The sequence below is a fragment of the Bos taurus genome, chromosome 10 (assembly GCF_002263795.3).
Source record: "Bos taurus isolate L1 Dominette 01449 registration number 42190680 breed Hereford chromosome 10, ARS-UCD2.0, whole genome shotgun sequence".
Classification (NCBI taxonomy): Eukaryota; Metazoa; Chordata; class Mammalia; order Artiodactyla; family Bovidae; genus Bos; species Bos taurus.
In genome coordinates, this window is record NC_037337.1 from 75,267,849 (window position 1) to 75,285,852 (window position 18,004).

The following is an 18,004-nucleotide window of genomic DNA, read 5'->3' on the forward strand; positions in this document are numbered from 1 at the left end:
CACTATTTTCTATATCCCCAGCCAAGCTTTTACTATCTAAGTATTGCTTCAAATTTTTGCAAACACCTTCAGCCTACTCTGTTGCAAATATCCTCAGCTCCTTTGATCCCTTCTCCCTGATCCTTGAGCTCCCTGATTCTTTTCATCTTGCTCACCTAAACAAATCCCAACTCTGGTTGGATCCAACTCACCTACTTCACCATCTACACACCTTTGACTATACTGCTGCTGCTGCTGCTGCTAAGTCGCTTCAGTCGTGTCCGACTCTGTGTGACCCCATAGACAGAAGCCCACCAGGCTCCACCGTCCCTGGGATTCTCCAGGCAAGAACACTGGAGTGGGTTGCCATTTCCTTCTCCAATGCATGAAAGGAAAAGTGAAAGTGAAGTTGCTCAGTCATGTCCGACTCTTAGCGACCCCATGGACTGCAGCCTACCAGGCTCCTCCATCCATGGAATTTTCCAGGCAAGAGTACTGGAGTAGGGTGCCATCGCCTTCTACTAGGGTGGAGTAAACACATCATCATGCTCATAGATACTAACGAAATGCATGACCACAAGTTTCACATGGACCTTACTGCTGCACTGAAAACCTGCTGAATTTAGCCTTTGCCACTCACTGCTTCACTCTCTACACAACTGTTTCATACCTCCTCCTCCCCCTCCTCCTCCTCCTCCCCCTCCTCCTCCTCCTCCTCTCCCCTTCAACTCCTCCTTACCTCCTCACCATCCTTAATCTCAGTTGATAACCATGTTTCCTCTTTTACTGAGAAAATAAGAGTAATCAGAAGAAAGCTTCCATTATATATCAATCTGTTTTCACACCACCCCTCTCCCCATTAGGATATGATGGAAGGAACTTTGTATCTCCAAAACCTAGTTAATAGTGCCAGCACCATACTGTGTGCTCAGTCAGTATGCTTGGTTGTGGAAAAATAAATAAATAAAATAAACAAAAAGAAAAAATACTCCTAGAAGAGTCACAAAAAGGCTCATGTTAAGTAACTCTGGTGCCCAAGGTTGAATCTAAAGTAAGATTACTATATATGTAGAATCTAGAAAAAATGGTACAGATGAACCTATTTTCAAGGCAGGGAGAGAGATGCAGACATAGAGAATGGACATGTGGGCATGGTGCAGGGCGGGGTAGGGTGGGATGAAGAGAGAGAGAGAGATTAAGATTAACATATATACACCACCATGTGTTAAATAGATAGTTGGTAAGGAGCTGCTATAAGCACAAGTTCAGCAAGGTGTTCTGTGATGATCTAGAGAGGTGAGAGGAGGCTGTGAGAGGGAGCTCCAAGAGGGAAGGGATGTATGTACGTATATGACTGATTCACTTGATCGTACAGCAGAAACTAACACAAAATGCAAAGCATTTATATTCCAATAAAAACTAACACAAAATGCAAAGCATTTATATTCCAATAAAAAAATAACATTGCTGCCTCCATGTTCAATGTTCTATACTCGAATCATATTGATACTCTGGTGTTATCACAAAATCTCATCTGCTCTTTCCCAAAAGTTCTATGGTCCTCTTTGCTCAAACTAAAAAGTTGAAAGATGCATTTTTGCGCCAAGTTTTCAAAATATACTTTCTGATATGCTAGCTTCATAGGGATAGTTGGATGATTGCTTAATGCCATAAATATTTTAGTTCTATTGAATTTTTCATATTAAATTTACAACTCACATGAATAATAGAAAGTAGCTCATATACACCATTCACAGTTACATTGTGCAATACTTTTTTAGAAATCTGTTATGCATTTGAAAGGTGTAGAGGAGTCTCAAAATAAAAATCTATTTAAAATAAGCTCTTCCACTACAAATTGGAAAGAGATATTTTAGTCTAAGGTTTTCACAATGAGGTTTGATTTTCCCTATAAATTTTAATTTACAGCTCTATTGAACAGATTACTCAAAAATCAAGTGGTCTGAGTTGTCTCGAGTTTATTTAAATGGAGTTCATTTTTGTAAGAATAAAATAATGCATTCAAAAGAGAAAGAGCTCTATGAGTCTGATGAAAGGATGCAGAGAGATGGAGGTAGAGGCAGATAAATGGAGAGCTATTAGCTTGAGAAATAAAGGTCAGTCTTTCAACATTAGCACCCTTTCTCCCAACCTCATTGTAAAATGCTGCCAACTTATAGTTTCCATAAACAGATACCACCATTAATGTTCAGCAGGTCAAACCTGTGAGAAAGTATTCTACTTTTCTTGGCCAACTTTAGCTGTGCCATGAAGTCAGTTAAAGTGAATGAGAAAAACAATAACCATTAAATATGAAAGTTAAAAATGTATAAATATTTTTGAGGGGAAAAGTCTGTGGTTTTTTACTCAGTCTGGCAATCATTCATGTATGAAGGCAAGTAAAATTCATCTGAAGAATATGCTGGGTCACAAGTCATATGCCAATCATTTAGCTTTTATTTTAGAATATAGCACTTTACCAAAATTTACAAACAATTCACTGAAGCTCAATATTAAAAAACAAACAATCCAATCAAAAAGTATGGCAGAAGACAAGAATAGATATTTCTCCAGAGAAGACACAGATGGCCAAGAGGCACATGAAAAGATGTTCAACATCACTAATTACTATAAGAGAAAAACAAATCAAAACTATAGTGATATATCACCTCACACTTGTCAGAATGACCTTCATCAAAGTCCACAAATGTAGAATGTAACTTGGTGCAGCCACTATGGAAAATAGTATGGAGATTCCTTAAAAAAACTAAGGATAGAGCTACCATAGAACCCAGCAATCCCACGCCTGAGCATATATCACAAGAAAAACATGATTCGAAAGGATATGTGCACTGCGATGTTCACTGAAGCACCATTTACAATAGCCAGGATATGAAAGCAACCTAAAAGTCCATCAAGAGATGAATGAATAAAGATGTGGTATAAATATATATATATAGGAATATATATATTCCTATATATATATATATATATATAGGAATATAACTCAGTCATTAAAAAGAATGAAATAATGCCATCTGTAGCAACATGGATGGGCCTGGAGATTTATCAAAATAAGTGAAGTAAGTCAGACAGAGAAAGACAAATATCATAAGATATTGCTTATATGCAGAATGTTTAAAAAATGATACAAACAAACATATACAAAACAAACAGACTAACAGACTTAGAGAACAAACTTATGGTTACCAGGGGAAAGGGCAGAGGGAGGGACAGATTGGGAGATTGACATGTGCACATTGCTATATTTAAAATGGATAACCAATAAGGACCTACTGTATAGCATAGGGAACTCTACCCAGTACTTTGTAATAAATAAAATAGGAAAAGAATTTGAAAAAGGAATCGCTTTGCTATACACCTGAAACTATTAATAACACAACATAGTTAATCAACTCTACCCTACCATAAAATAAAAATTTAAAAACATATATATGGCACTTTAAGATACAGACAGCTGTTAGCTGCAGGTTTTTCATAAATGTTTCTTGTCAAGTTAAGGAAGTTCTCTATTCCTATTTTGCTGTGAGTTTTTATCATGAACAACTTTTGGGTGTGGCGAAATACTTTTTCTTTGCCAACTGATACGATCAAATCAATTTTCTTCTTTAACCTAATATCAGTACTATGAATGAGAGTGATAGGTTTTTAAATTTTGAAACATCTTTCCATGTGGAATAAATCTCACTTAGTCATTAAGTGTAATTCTTTTAACACATCCTGGCAATCTATTTTTGTTGAGGACTTTTATATCTACATTCACGAGAAATGTTACTCTGTAATATCTTTTTCTGGTTTTGGTATGATGGAACTGACCTCATAGAATGAGTAAGAAGAGTTTTCTCTACCACTGTTTTCTGGAAGAGACTGTGAATTCACCAATAAAACTATCTGCACTTCTTATTGGAGAAGGCAATGGCACCCCACTCCAGTACTCTTGCCTGGAAAATCCCATGGACGAAGGAACCTGGTAGGCTCCAGTCCATGGGGTCGCTAAGAGTCGGGCACGACTGAGCGACTTCACTTTCACTTTTCACTTTCATGCATTGGAGAAGGAAATGGCAACCCACTCCAGTATTCTTGCCTGGAGAATCCCAGGGATGGGGGAGCCTGGTGGGCTGCCGTCTATGGGGTCGCACAGAGTCGGACATGACTGAAGCGACTTAGCAGCAGCAGCAGCAGCACTTCTTATTTTGGAACTTTATTAATTATTAACTTATTTAATAGATATAGGACAATTCAGGTTATCTATTCCTCCTATCATGAGTTTTGGTAGTTTGTGTCTTTCAAGGAATTGGTCCATTTTAACTAAGTTATCGATGCAGTGGCTATCAAGTCACTCAAAGTATTTCTTTACATGCTTTTATGCTCATGGGATATGTAGTGATAGTCCTTTAATTTCTGGTAATGGTAATTTGTCCCTTCTCCCTTTTTCTTGGTTATCCTGGCTAGAGGTTTGCTAACTTTAACATTCTTTTCCAAGAATCAGCTTTTGGGTTGCAATGATTCTCTCTAATTTTTTCCTTTTCATTGATTTCTACTCTAAGGTTTATTACTTCTTGTCTTCAGCTTGCTTTGGTTTAAATTACTCTTCTTTGTCTAGTTGCCTAAGGTGAAAGCTTAGATATTTAGTTTCATACTTTCTTCATTTCAAATATATGCATTTAATGATATACTTTTCCCTTTAAGCACTGCTTTTACATTTCAGAAACTTGATATGTCATACTTAAATCTTCATTTAGTTCAAAATATTTTTATAATTTATCTTAAGACTTTTTCTTTGACCCATGGGGTATTTAGAAATCTCTTAGTTTCCAAATATTTGGAGATTTTCTACCTGTCTTCCTCTCATTGATTCCTGGCTTAACTCCATTGTGATCTGAGAACATACCTTGCAAGATTTATACTCTTTTACTGAGCGACTTCACTTTCACTTTTCACTTTCCTGAATTGGAGAAGGAAATGGCAACCCACTCCAGTATTCTTGCCTGGAGAATCCCAGGGACAGGGGAGCCTGATGGGCTGCCGTCTCTGGGGTCGCACAGAGTCAGACACGACTGAAGTGACTTAGCAGCAGCAGCAAAGCTTTCGGAGGAGGCAACGGCACCCCACTCCAGTACTCTTGCCTGGCAAATCCCATGGACGGAGGAGCCTGGTAGGCTGCAGTCCATGGGGTCGCTAGGAGTTGGACACGACTGAGCAACTTCACTTTCACTTTTCACTTTCATGCATTGGAGAAGGAAAGGGCAACCCACTCCAGTGTTCTTGCCTAGAGAATCCCAGGGATGGGGAACCCTGGTGGGCTGTCAGAGTCGGACACGACTGAAGCAATTTAGCAGCAGCAGCAGCAAAGCTTTTAAAGTGTGTTTTATGGCCAGAATATAATCTATCTAGTGAATGTTCCACGTAATTTGAGAAGCATATGCATTCTGCTGCTGTTGGATGGAGCACCTTGAATTTCAAAACAAAGGGGCAATACACCTAAACACTATTAGAAAACTATTCTATTAAAAATAGTATTACAATATATCCTAAACTTCCTAGATACCGGGTCTACAGGTAAAATCAGTAACAGGTAGTACAAGTCGAAAAGTGAATACTTTATTTGAACTTCCAGGAGATGATTTTGCATACACATTTTCAGAAATAGTCACAATGAATTGTTCTCTGTCACACTTCAAATGGTCTGCACTTCATAAAATTTTCCTCTTGCAATCTGATGCTAAACAGAAACCGAGCATACACACACATACATGAGTGTACATACATGAGATATATGTATATATATACATGTAATTTTTCTCTGATTATGATTACAGTTGAAAATATTAAAATTGCTGTGCCAGTTTTTTTTAAAGAGGTAAAAAAATGCAATGTTTGTTAAATGTAAAGAAAACAATCCATTTTTAGTCTCCTAAGAGATAATTAAAAATACCATTTCATAAAAACTTCTTCAAAGGGTATTTAAATTTCATTTATATGACATCAGTTTCTAATTTAAAAATAATTAGACAGAATAAAATGAGAGTAAATTACATATAAAAGGGGATAGAAGCTCATACCACTCACTAATGTCTTCTATAGTAGTCTCTCTGAATATTATAGTCAATAAGACTCCAATCAGAATGTTTGCATTTTGCCAGCCGCTTTCTGGATGACAAAATTGTTCTTTACATAATTAAACAGCATCTACCCAAGAGAATCTACAACAACTAAATAAAGGAAGAAAAGCCTGAAAAAGTCAACTATTCGTGCTCTAATCAATATAACAAAATTCAATCAACTAATCAACTGTGCTCCAGTAGAACTTCACCACACAACCCCAGAAGCTGTTATACTTTTTGTTTCTAAGTCTCAGTATGATAGAAGTTGTTGAAATTCCCATATTGATTCAAAATTATAATGCTCCATGAAATCTCTTCCTTATAGCTCATCTCAATTTCTCTTATAATAATTAAGTTAACCACCTAATATTTCAATGTCCTATTTCCATTCAAACAACATGATTGAATAAAATTGATTCTGGACAATTACTAGAATAAATATAAAACCAAAGAAAGCCCACATAGTAAAATTTTGTTTTAAAAGCTCAACCCATGGATATTGTTAAAATAATAATACTATATTTAAATGACAGGCTAATCCTTAAGTATAGTAATTCCTTTGAAAATTACCTTTTGTTGAATCATCCTCTATTGGCTGTTTGAACAACGTAATATCCTTGAAAGTGCATAGGAACAAAACCACCTTTTCATGTTCATTTCTTATCGGTGCAATTTGCATATAAAACCAAACAGGGGTTCCTGGAAAAGAGAGAAAGGACAACAGAGTGTGATGCAGACACCACAATAATTTGGTCTTCTGCTTTCCCTCCTCCTTCAGCCACTAACTGCTATGTCAGGAATCAGCACCAAAACAACAGTATTTTAATTACTGAAAAGAGTCAGTACAATTTTCATTTTATATCACCTACCAGTTGCTCAAAAATTAATGAATATGTTTTTCAAATCAAAATATCAAAATTTGAAAATAAAGCACAGGGCATCATTTCATAACACAATGGAATAAAGGCAGTCTTGCTATTTAAGTATTGTTAATGGGACTTCCTGGTGGCTCAGATGGTAAAGAATCTGCCTGCAGTGAGGGAGGCCTGGGTCAGGACAATCCCCTGGGTCAGGAAGATCCCCTGGAGAAGGGACTGGTTACCCATTCCTGTATTCTTGCCTAGAGATTTCCACAGGCAGAGGAGCCTGGTGAGCTACAGTCTCTGGGGTCACAAAGAGTTGGACATGACTGAGGGACTAACACTTTCACTTTTCTTTCAGTGTCACCTTTAGATCTGGGTCTCTACACCACTGCTGCTTTCAACAACTCCCTTCCATGTTCTCACCAAGTGTGAGCATTCCTATGCGCTTCTCCGTGTTACTTCGAGAATTGTTTCCGGTCGACTTCAACATCAATACCTGATGCTTTGATAAGTATTTCTCTTGCAGGAACTTTTGAATTGCTGTTTCTACCTCAAGTTTCTCTCATCAATCAAACAGACTTAAACTCTTCAGCTCTGACCACATCCCCCCATCAGAGAGACAGGATGTCAGTAACACTACAAGCCTGATGTACACAAAGCTATACCTGAAGACTTGAAGGCAGTGTTAAAGAAAAAAATGTCCCCAGGCCTTGAAAGTCTCAGACATCTTCATGAGACACTGCTTCCAACCTCCCTTGCTCAAAGCATGAGCCTGGACTCTGTCACAATGATCTTCAAACAATAGCTCCTGCAGACTTCAGAAGACACAGTGTTTCAAAGTATTCAAGCCTTAGGATTTGGACAAATCAGAAACTGGCATTACATCAAATAATAAATATTTGAAGACACAAGAAATGCCTTCAAAGGAGTAATTACTCACCAAATGATAAAACACTGAGGGAATTTTCCATCAGAATCAAAATGATGCATTTTTCATTGTAGTCTTTCCAAGCCACAGTGCAGTAAAGCCTCTCTGAATAGTCTATTTTAAAGACATATGGTCTTTTGTCAAGTTTAGGATTTGGGGAGTGAGATGTGCAGCTGTTAATATTTAATCTTTAGAGGAAAGTCGATAGCCTGTAGTGACTTTCAATGAAAACCTATAAGAAGCATCTCCATATCGGTGGTTAAAAATTGTCCACTGATAATATCACCATAAAGGGAAATTTGCCATTTACATAGAATAGGTGACTTGACTACCAGATGCTAGAAGTCAAAAAATTCCAGAGAAGAGGTTTTTATAAATATTTAGTTCTGACAACCAGGTCCTTTGCAGCCCCAGGGAGCCTACAGAAGGACATAGCCTTTTCCCAGATGATTACAGGATGAGACAGGGACCTCAAAAACAATCCCACCATCTCCCAGAAAGGCTTGTTCTTTGTTTTCTGCTTCTTATTTTACACACTGTGTCCATGAACTGTGAGTGATGTGCACAGTTTGACAAATCACCAGACCCAGACGCTCGCAGATACATGGCCTATGGCTGTTCCAACACAGTGAGCTTGAGGCAGTGGGTCATAAACAGAGAGAAAAGGGCATTAAAAATAAGTCGTTTTCCAAGGTCTGCTAGAAATCTAAATAGAAAGAGATGATGTTACAGCTCAGACCTTCCAAGGAAAACAGCAACTTTTCAAATTTCGGCATTGAGTCAGAGCTGTTGTTAAAATTGCTTTCAGAAATCACAGTATACTTTTTTCAAGTTTAGTCATAGGCTCAGACTTCTCCAAGGAGGCTGTTTTTGCTGCATGGCTGGTGAATATCTATATTCTGGATTTGAAGTTCAAGGTAATGGAAAGTCTGGCAGGGTTAGGTAGAGAGACCTGTAGCTGCTGGAAACTCAAGGCAGTGCCCTGGCATTGATTATTTGGAGTTGCCCTAGCTATCACAGTTCTGCCTTTGTGTAAACAGAAAGATACATTTTCAGTCATCCTCCCAGAGCCACTGCTTTTTTTCTCAACAGTATAAGCAACCCAGTATAATCAGAGCAATGGACCTAAGGAATTGAGGTTGCAAACTGAAAAGTCAATTGTGATACATATTAAATCAGATATCTCAGTGTCTCCTTTTGCAAATGGTGTTTAGCTAATTATTTAATGGAAGTGTTGGGAGGACTTGGCATTCAGGCCAAGATTTTGGCATTCCCAAAACAGTTCTCTACAGATGTGTGAATTTTTCTAACATTAAAAAAACATCATAAGAGCACACTTTTTTCAGTTGATGTTCAGAAGCCTTTAGCTAACTATTTACAAGATTTTTTTAAAGCTGCTTTTAAGTATAGGAGAACTCCATTATAGTGCATGGACAATATCTATTCATCATATTAAGGAAAAAACTCAATGCAGATACTATCCAGAAATGACAGGAGTTTTAATATAGAGTGCTATGTGCCATCATCCCTACTGACTCCAAACAGACAACTATGCATATATAAGTTATCTGAAAAGAACCAGATAGGCCTGAACAAGGGCCAGACAATCATTACATGCTATTAAAGCAAACTATCCAAACCATCTTCATAGGAAACTTTTAGAAATGAAATATTAAAGTTATTGCTAACATGATTTAAAAGATATAAACAAAACAAAATTTCCACAAGGTATTTTTGAGAAAATCAGAAACTATGGATCTGGCTTTGAAGCTGTAAAATCAGAAAAAAAGATTATCCTGTTCAAATCTCAGGGTAAAAATGACCTTAGTGAAGTAAAAGTCGCTCAGCCGTGTCCAACTCTACAGTCCATGGAACTCTCCAGTCAGAATACTGGAATGGGTAGCCTTTCCCTTCTCCAGGGCATCTTCCAAACCCAGGGATCAAACCCAGGTCTCCCACATTGCAGGCAAATACTTTACCAGATAAGCCACAAGGGAAGCCCAAGAATACTGGAGTGGGTAGCCCATCTCTTGTTCAGAGGATCTTCCCGACCCAGGAATCAAATCAGGGTCTCCTACATTGCAGGCAGATTCTTTACCAACTGAGCTATCAAGGAAGCCCTAAAATGACCTTAGTAATATGGAATAATAGTAAATCATTTGCTAAACTTGAGGTACATATTGAAGTCATTCAAGGGGTAACAACCCTGTGTAAAAATGAAAGGGGGCATTCCCTGGTGGTCAGGGGCATGAATCAATCCCTGGTGAGGGAATTAAGATCCTCCCTTGTGGTGAGGCAAATAAAATAAAGAAAGAAAGGGAGCTTTGGCATACAAGTTTTGGCTACAAAATATCAGTATGTGTTTGGATCTAGTGAAAAAGCCCAGAAAGCACCTAGAAACTGGCTCTTCTCTTGTAGAAGACAGAGCTGATTATTCAGAATGGATTGTTCTCTAGTTGACAAGCCAATAGACATTTGGATATGGTGTCAAGAGAAATATATTTTCAGTCTTGATTCTAAAATGAAAAATAAGATGATAGAACATTCCTTAGGTAAAACCACTGAAACTAATTCTTCCATTGCCAGTACCACCTGGTAATGGGAACTTCACTACTAATGTGAACCAATGCCTATGGTTGTCGTTATCCCTGTGATGGCCTATTAATAAAAAGAAAACCTAAATATTCAACAGGGAACAAACATTTAAGGTACAATGGAGAGGATAAACTATGCTTCACAAAACCCAACCAGCACTGCACTTGGTACAAGCATTTCCTGTTGAAGCTAGAATGCTTCCTGAACTGGGAAAGAATTTAGTAACCATCAATTTTCACTAAAGATAATAACTGGCTTCGCTATCATTTAACCATTAACACTAAATAAATTGATTCATCTTATGCAGTGACTGTTCTTTAAAAAAAAAGGGCCCATTTGGAAATGCAACAAAAAAGAAACTATTCATAGAAAACAAATTAGAAAGGAGACTTGGTTGATGAGTGTATTAGTTGGTTTTTTGTTTGTTGTTTGTTTCCTCCAAACTCTATTGGAGAGTCTCATCAAACTGGCCCATAATTACCTAAGACCCTTATCATGAGCTATTATGTGATTGTATAATGGACAACTGACCACTCATACTTCCCATCATTAGACAACAGCACATACAATCAATACAAAGTTACCAGATGTGAATGGTACTTTCTGAAAGTAACACCTGTTCTCACCAGTCTTCCAACAAAGCAGTCTGGTCTAGCAAACAGCCATATTGGCAAAGATCACCTCAGGTAGACACCATACACTCACATGTCATCTACGTATATGTTGAAAGATAACATACTCACTGATAACAATCCACTTTCCCTTTAACCATAAGAAGAAATGAACGAATTTTTCAGTCACTTTTGGCTGCTGTCACATAACTATAGGATCTTTACCATGGGTATTAATCACAAAACAACCTTCCATCTGACACACAAAATAAATCATATTCAAAATGCATTATATTTTTCTTTCATTCCTCAAAAGGTTGTTTTTCATAAGTATTATTTATTAATTTTGCTATTTAATTTTTACAAATACCTCCTGCCAAGAGAAGCAATAAATCTTTTATATTCTCTCTACACTATAGTTAGCTACCACTTACCAATATATAATATTAATAAGGAGTTGACGCATCTTATTGATGACATAGATACCTACTGTTTTTCTTGTACAAGAGAACTTCAAAGCAGTTTGACTCGTAGTTGTCAAAAGTCTGCCTGACTTTCTCAATGGTTTTTTTGTCAGTCAATTCTCCATACATAAAACTGGAAGAAAAAAAAAAAAAACACCAAACAATCCATTTCAGTTTGGGGTTGCTTTTCAAATGCTACATAAAATCATATACTTGTCTCTTTTAAATTAAGTATTCAAATTTAGTTACAAAATAATTGCTCCCACAAAATGAACTAAAATAGTTAAACCATGTTTTAATCTTGACTATTAAACTCTTGCTAGAAGATAGCTTTTTAAGTGATTTTGAACATATAGTGAGAAAGAGTAAGAGAGAAAAACAGTTGTTACTTTACACAAGTCCAGTATGCATCAATTTTAGCTACTTAAACAATCCTTTTGTTAAATAATACCAGTTTCCCAAATTTTGGTTTTCATAGTATATTAACTATGATTGATACCATAAAGTATAAACTTTGCTGCTAGATCATCAGTCTACAAGTCACGAGTAAATAACAAGTACCCATAACAATCAGTGATCAGTTTCACTACTTGTTTTAAAGCCTGTCAGAATTACAGTGCATCCACCACTCAGCTCATGCACAGACAGCAAAGTGTGCAGGTGTGTTGCCTCCTTGTCTCTCAGTGGCACACTCATGGGACATTTCACAAAAATGCATAAATAAAAGCAGGAATTCACCATCAAAGAGTAAAGGCCACCAAAGGAATGTAAAGTGATCATGGTGGAGGTGAAATTCAAATTAAACATAAAAGAAGTTATTTCTTCTAAAAGAATGAGGGGATGTTGACATTGCTGTACTTGAGAGACTTGAAATATGCAGCCAGAGGAACCTAGTGAGGACAAACCCATCAACATAAATCAGGAAAAGGATTGCTGTAAAAAAGACCAAAGTTTCCCAGAGGATGTAATACCATTAAAAAAAAAAAAACTTCACATTAAAGGAGTACTAGGAAGTAATTCACAGTACTGAAAGTAAAAAGATAAAGTTGAAAAGGATTCAAACTTAAAAGAAGTATACTATTTGCTAAGAGGTAGAAAAAAATGCTCTCTTCATATCATAAAATATATTACAAGAATGCAAGAATTGTTCAAATGATTTGATAGGTTTTTGCAAAGAAATGAAACACTTTAATCTCAATGTTTCTAATGTTATAGATCATTAAATAATGTACTAAATAAATATTAGTGTTACTATTATTTTCATTTCCCTGCACTTAAAACCAACAGAAAGAGATTTTTTTTTTTTAATGCTTTGACACACATTGTTAAAGGTCATGGAACAATCATACTTTTTCATTGAGTATTAAGGTCACACTACATGCTTTCAGCTTGTACAGTTTTTTTCACATTCCCATACTACAATGAAAAGTGAAGATTCAGTATTATATGCAGTACTGAATTGGCATTCTCGTTACTTACGAGGATTTTTTTGAAATACATACAAGTAGACCTAACGGAAGGAAAATAAAGAAGAGAAATTGAAGGGGACATATGCTATTACTATAGCTAGAGGAACATAAAAACAGAGATCAAAGTGTAAACTCCCACATCTCACAAACATTTCCTAACATTTGAAATTATCTATTTTTTTAAGAGAACTTCACCAAAAGTCTGCACATTTACAGAACAGAACTCAGTCAAAGGAGTACAAGACTCTAAAACTATTCTTGATGCTTTTGTAATCATAAGCTGTGCATCTGGTTTCAAAAACCCAGTTCTACTAGTTGCTATGATTGTCCAGGTAATTTCTTCCACCAGGAAAAATATGTGTGGCTTGACAGTTTTTGAAGCCTCAAGTATATCTTTGTCATTGCTTTTCTTAGAATTTCTAAGACATTAACTTATTCAGATCAGATCAGATCAGTCGCTCAGTCATGTCTGACTCTTTTCGACCCCATGAATCGCAGCACACCAGGCCTCCCTGTCCATCACCAACTCCTGGAGTTCACCCAGACTCACGTCCATCTAGTCAGTGATGCCATCCAGCCGTCTCATCCTCTGTTGTTCCCTTCTCCTCCTACCCCCAATCCCTCCCAGCATCAGAGTCTTTTCCAATGAGTCAACTCTTCGCATGAGGTGGCCAAAGTACTGGAGTTTCAGCTTTAGCATCATTCCTTCCAAAGAAATCCCAGGGCTGATCTCCTTCAGAATGGACTGGTTGGATCTCCTTGCAGTCCAAGGGACTCTCAAGAGCCTTCTCCAACACCACAGTTCAAAAGCATCAATTCTTAGGCACTCAGCCTTCCTCACAGTCCAACTCTCACATCCATACATGACCACAGGAAAAACCATAGCCTTGACTAGACAGACCTTTGTCGGCAAAGTAATGTCTCTGCTTTCCAATATGCTATATAGGTTGGTCATAACTTTCCTTCCAAGGAGTAAGTGTCTTTTAATTTCATGGCTGCCGTCACCATCTGCAGTGATTTTGGAGCCCAAAAAAATAAAGTCTGACACTATTTCCACTGTTTCCCCATCTAGTTCCCATGAAGTGATGGGACCAGATGCCATGATCTTCGTTTTCTGAATGTTGAGCTTTAAGCCAACTTTTTCACTCTCCACTTTCACTTTCATCAAGAGGCTTTTCAGTTCCTCTTCACTTTCTGCCATAAGGGTGGTGTCATCTGCATATCTGAGCTTATTGATATTTCTCCCGGCAATCTTGATTCCAGCTTTATTCCAGCTTGTGTTTCTTCCAGTCCAGCGTTTCTCATGATGTACTCTGCATATAAGTTAAATAAACAGGGTGACAATATACAGCCTTGACGTACTCCTTTTCTTATTTGGAACCAGTCTGTTGTTCCATGTCCAGTTCTAACTGTTGCTTCCTGACCTGCATACAGGTTTCTCATGAGGCAGATCAGGTGGTCTGGGATTCCCATCTCTTTCAGAATTTTCCATAGTTTATTGTGATCCACACAGCCAGCAGTAAATCCAAGCGTGGTGGGGCCTGAAGCTTATACAGCTCTAGAGGCCCTCTTTAAGGAGCAGAATACTAAATTTATAAAACAAAATTAAGTACAGAGCCTTGAAAGCCATACACTCACAGAAAGGCATAAAGGTTAAGGTTTTTTATCTTCATAGGAAATATGCTCCTGAATATCTTAGTCTAGAAAGTTTACAACATGAAAAGCATAGTTTGTTAGCAAGAACCAGGAAAACTAGCAGGATTCAACAATGATACCATATCACAACTAAAAATTACAGAGTAACGACCCATCGTACGGTAACACCAACCTGAGCAACTAAAATTCTAGAAACTAAGAAAGTACTGATAGATGAAATTGAAAGTGTAGTAGCTCAGTTGTGTCTGATTTTTTGTGACTCCCATGGACTGTAGCCCACCAGGCTCCTCTGTCCATGGAATTCTCCAGGCAAGAGTACTGGAGTGGGTAGCCATTGCCTTCTCCAGGGGATCTTCTGGACCCCAGCATCAAATCCTGTATTACAGGCACGTTCTTTACTGTCTGAACCATCAGGGAAGCCCACTGATAGTTGTCATCAACCAAATGTTCTCCAATCTGTATCCTGAATTTTCAATTACTTTTATTGTTTATTAAAAAGGAATAGTTAATTGTCATTATAACAGTAAAATAAGCAAGAAAATCTTAAAATAGGATGACAGGTTCTAACTCCATAATCTTACAGCCAGACTAGCACATGATGCCTCAGAGGGCATTGAAAAGCCACTGTTCCTGTCAAAGCCTGACTTACTGTCATGTGAGTTTTATGAATATCTCTGAGGGCATCAAAAGTAAATTAGAATTCCTCAGTTAAAGTGAACAAAGTCACCCTCCTTTCCTCCACCAAAACAAAACACTAGTTTAATACTGCTAATATTTTTTTACAGACAGGTAAACTTTTTATTGACTGATATTTTTAATCTAAAGACTCTACTAAAGAGAAAATATTAAAACACACAAAAACAAAAAGTATGATATGAGTAATTAAACTACTAAATGTGTGTGGTCTTTAAGAAAAGAAAAAGCATTTACTCCTATTACTAAATGTCAGAGTCTATGGTTCAATAAATAGGAAAAGGAGTATGTCAAGGCTGTATATTGTCACCCTGCTTATTTAACTTATATGCAGAGTACGTCATGAGAAATGCTGGGCTGGAAGAAACACAAGCTGGAATCAAGATTGCGGAGAGAAATTTCAATAACCTCAGATATGCAGATGATACCACCCTTATGGCAGAAAGTGAAGAGGAACTGAAAAGCCTCTTGATGAAAGTGAAAGAGGAGAGTGAAAAAGTTGGCTTAAAGCTCAACATTCAGAAAATGAAGATCATGGCATCTGGTCCCATCACTTTATGGGAACTAGGTGGGGAAACAGTGGAAACAGTGTCAGACTTTATTTTTTGGGGCTCCAAAATCACTACAGATGGTGATTGCAGCCATGAAATTAAAAGACACTTATTCCTTGGAAGGAAAGTTATGACCAACCTAGATAGCATATTGGAAAGCAGAGACATTACTTTGCCAACAAAGGTCCATCTAGTCAAGGCTATGGTTTTCCCAGTGGTCGTGTATGGATGTGAGAGTTAGACTTTGAAGAAAGCTGAATGCCTAAGAATTGATGCTTTTGAACTGCGGTGTTGGAGAAGACTCTTTAGAGTCCCTTGGACTGCAAGGAAATTCAACGAGTCCATTCTAAAGGAGATCAGCCCTGGGTGTTCTTTGGAAGGAATGATGCTAAAGCTGAAACTCCAGTACTTTGGCCACCTCATGCGAAGAGTTGTCTCATTGGAAAAGACTCTGATGCTGGGAGGGATTGGGGGCGGGAGGAGAAGGGGACGACAGAGGATGAGATGGCTGGATGGCATCACTGACTCACTGGATGTGAGTTTGAGTGAACTCTGGGAGTTGGTGATGGACAGGGAGGCCTGGCGTGCTGCGATTCATGAGGTTGCAAAGAGTCAGACACAACTGAGCGACTGAACTGTACCGAACTGATGGTTTAGTAAACCAAAACACAATATTCACAATTGGCCAACAAAAAAAAACATGAAAAAGAAATCACCTAAAATATAACAAGGAACAAGAACAAAATTGGTGAAAAATTAACTCTAATAGGATTAAAGATAAATTACAACTAAATAAAAGAATCAAAGAAACTATCTTGGAAACTGATGTAACAGTAACACTTAAGAAGGAATACAACACAAGTTTGATTCAGCTAAAATTCTAAAGAGAAAGTGAAAACAAGCAGTTTCTCAAACTCTAAAAATTCTATAACCCATTCCTTTAGCTCTCCCAATGCTAAAATAGCCTGTTCTAAGAAAAATAGGGGCATTTTAAGAAAAAAAATGCCAGATTATTATACTCTGAATAATTTTTCAAAAATAATATTTTATATCTTATATTGTTTCAGTCATATTTTTAAGCTTATTAAACTATGTATTTCCAGTGACAGAACACATATTTTAGTAGTAAAATACAGCAGTTAAATAGTACAAGGTATTTCAAAAGGGCCCAAAAGAATGTCTGAAATGTATTATCCATTCTTTCAAGGCAAGTGTTCTGGAAAGTAATTCAAATTTTGAAAGTATTTCCACCCAGCACTGTCTAAACCAAAATGACTAAACCAGAGCTTCTCCATATACTATGGGTACTATGGGTGTGGCACATTTGCTTACTTGCTCAGCTTTCCTTATATGTAAATGCTAAGTTTCTTTACTGAGGTTTCCTGCAACCTGACTCCAGATGACTGAAGCTCAATGCAGTCTTTGAATGGTTAATGGTATTTGAATGGAAACAAGATTTAGAAATGATAATTTTCAGACTTTAGAAACCACATATCTATAAAATAATTTTATACACCTTTTATGTATCTTATTGACTATCCTCCAGGAATATATAAAGGGAATACTAAAAAACTATAGAACTTCAAATTACTGTACTGGATCACAAAACTCCCCTTCAGTAATGATAAATGACTTCCACAACTGCACTGTTGTCCTATTGGACAGAAAATAAAATTAGGTGCACAGAAGCCATCTATCCCTGCTATAATATGGAGCAGCCATGATATAACAGAGGACCACTGCACTTAGAGGACCATTTATAAACTGTATAATCCATGGCCAAGTTGTTTAACTTCTCTGACTCTTAGTTCTTTCATCCTTGAAAAGTGAAAATGTTAATTGCTCAGACATGTCCAACTCTTTGTGACCCCATGGACTGTAGCCTACCAGATTCCCCTTTCCATGGAATTTGCCAGGCAAGAACCCTGGAGTGGGTAGCCATTCCCTTCTCCAGGGGATCTTCCCTATCCAGGAATCAAACTGGGATCTCCTTGCCTGCAAGCAGATTCTTTACCTTCTGAGCCACCAGGGATGATAATGTTAATATAACTCAGACAGTGAGAATTAAAA

General features: G+C 37.3%; 1 protein-coding gene across 1 annotated transcript in view; it reads right to left on the bottom strand.

The window, feature by feature from the left end:
• The window catches only part of KCNH5 (potassium voltage-gated channel subfamily H member 5), a 383,851-nt gene that overhangs the window by 327,385 nt on the left and 38,462 nt on the right, over positions 1–18,004 (bottom strand). Inside the window, exons 3-4 of the mRNA NM_001192989.1 lie at positions 11,592–11,698; positions 6,675–6,803 (exon numbers count right to left, since the gene is read on the bottom strand). Coding sequence (NP_001179918.1) covers positions 6,675–6,803; positions 11,592–11,698 — 236 coding nt within the window. The remainder of the gene's footprint in view (positions 1–6,674; positions 6,804–11,591; positions 11,699–18,004) is intronic.